At 37.1% G+C, this 1,472-nt stretch overlaps 1 protein-coding gene across 1 annotated transcript; it reads right to left on the reverse strand.

The window, feature by feature from the left end:
* Nucleotides 1-264: 264 nt before the first annotated feature.
* On the reverse strand, nucleotides 265-1,224 carry LOC120063669 (trace amine-associated receptor 6-like). The gene is made up of 3 exons (XM_039013965.1): nucleotides 705-1,224; nucleotides 559-574; nucleotides 265-379 (listed from the first exon to the last, which is right to left on the reverse strand). The coding sequence occupies exons 1-3, from the start codon at nucleotides 1,222-1,224 to the stop codon at nucleotides 265-267; spliced, it is 651 nt and encodes a 216-aa protein (XP_038869893.1).
* Between the last annotated feature and the right edge of the window lie 248 nt (nucleotides 1,225-1,472).

The following is a 1,472-nucleotide window of genomic DNA, read 5'->3' on the forward strand; positions in this document are numbered from 1 at the left end:
CAACCAGAAACGTTGGTATTTGGAATATACACCCCAAAATTATTACAATGTCTTTTATAACACAACCTTAGTCCTTCTTATGCCATCTCCAAGTCATTCCATTCAAATCCAGTCAAACCATTCTGTATCAACACCACATGTATCTATGATGACAACACTGAGTCATGTCAGCATATTGTTACATGAAGGAAGCAATTACAACAAAACAGTATAACATAACTATATCAAACCTGTTTGTCAAATGTAGGAATAAAAACATAGGAACTATGAACGCCTTAACTTCACCTGAGTTAAAATACGTTTAGCTGTCACTTTGAACCATGGATAAAAGAAAGCATAAATGATTGGATTAATTAAGGAATTAACAAGTGGCAGAAAGCTGATGATGAATGACGATAAATTGTCAATTAAAAGAAAAAATAAATACAAATGAAATGGAATCCAACAGCTTAGATAGGTGAAAACAACAATAGCTAGAGTTTTTGTTGCTTTTGTCTCAGACTTATTTGCCTGTACAGTTTTAACACCGGACACACTGACAGCCTCTTTTGAACATACCTTTCTGGCCTGTGATCTGGCCACCACAAAGATTTTCAAATAAAGTGTTATAATAATAGAGCAAGGGACAACCATTGTAATAACAGTGTCAATTATATTACCCCAGGTTATTCCTTCAACAATAAAACATTCTTTCAAACACCTACTTGGTACCTGTACATTTACAAAAAAATATATAATTGCAGCATAATATATGATACAACAACACCAGGTAATGAATATACAACACATAATTCTTGTTATTGTTATTTTAGAGTTGTACAATAAGGGATCACACACAGCAACATAGCGGTCAATAGATATCAAGACCAAATTACCCAGAGATAAAGACGCACAAAAACAAGTGATGTAGAAATAAAACACACAGAAATATTCCCCAAATCCCCAGCATGGTTCCATTATCGCTACAGTCGTTACTGGTATCACAATCAGTCCCACCAGGAGATCTGACACAGCCAGAGAGAGGATGAGCAGGTTGGTTGGAGTGTGGAGCTGCTTGAAGTGAGAGATGGAGATGATCACCAGTACGTTCAAAAATACTGTAACCGCTGAAATCAATGAGAAGAAGATGTACAGTGTTATGTAGATAGATGTCGATAGCAAAGCCTTTCTGCAAGAAGAGTTTCCTTCTTGAAAACAGTATTGAACATCTTCATGTTCCTCCATTTGTAATAAAAGGTCAAAATGCTGAGGTCCTGCTCCTGCTTGGTCCTGTGTGTGACCCTGTCAGGTCCGCCTTCTGTCAAACTCTGAGCTCTGCCTCTCTATATATCCCTGAGTTACTGACGGGTCTCTCTGCACACACACACACACACACACACACACACACACACAAAAAAAAAAAAATGGTTTGTCAAAGAAATTATATGTGAAAGCATGATGTGATATGTGATAGGGTTGGATGTTTCTCTGCC

This window comes from Salvelinus namaycush, chromosome 19 (assembly GCF_016432855.1).
Source record: "Salvelinus namaycush isolate Seneca chromosome 19, SaNama_1.0, whole genome shotgun sequence".
Lineage (NCBI taxonomy): Eukaryota > Metazoa > Chordata > Actinopteri > Salmoniformes > Salmonidae > Salvelinus > Salvelinus namaycush.

What these genes read in the sequence shown, in the direction of transcription:
- LOC120063669 (XM_039013965.1), bottom strand. Translation starts at nt 1,224, where the DNA reads ATGGAGGAACATGAAGATGTTCAATACTGTTTTCAAGAAGGAAACTCT.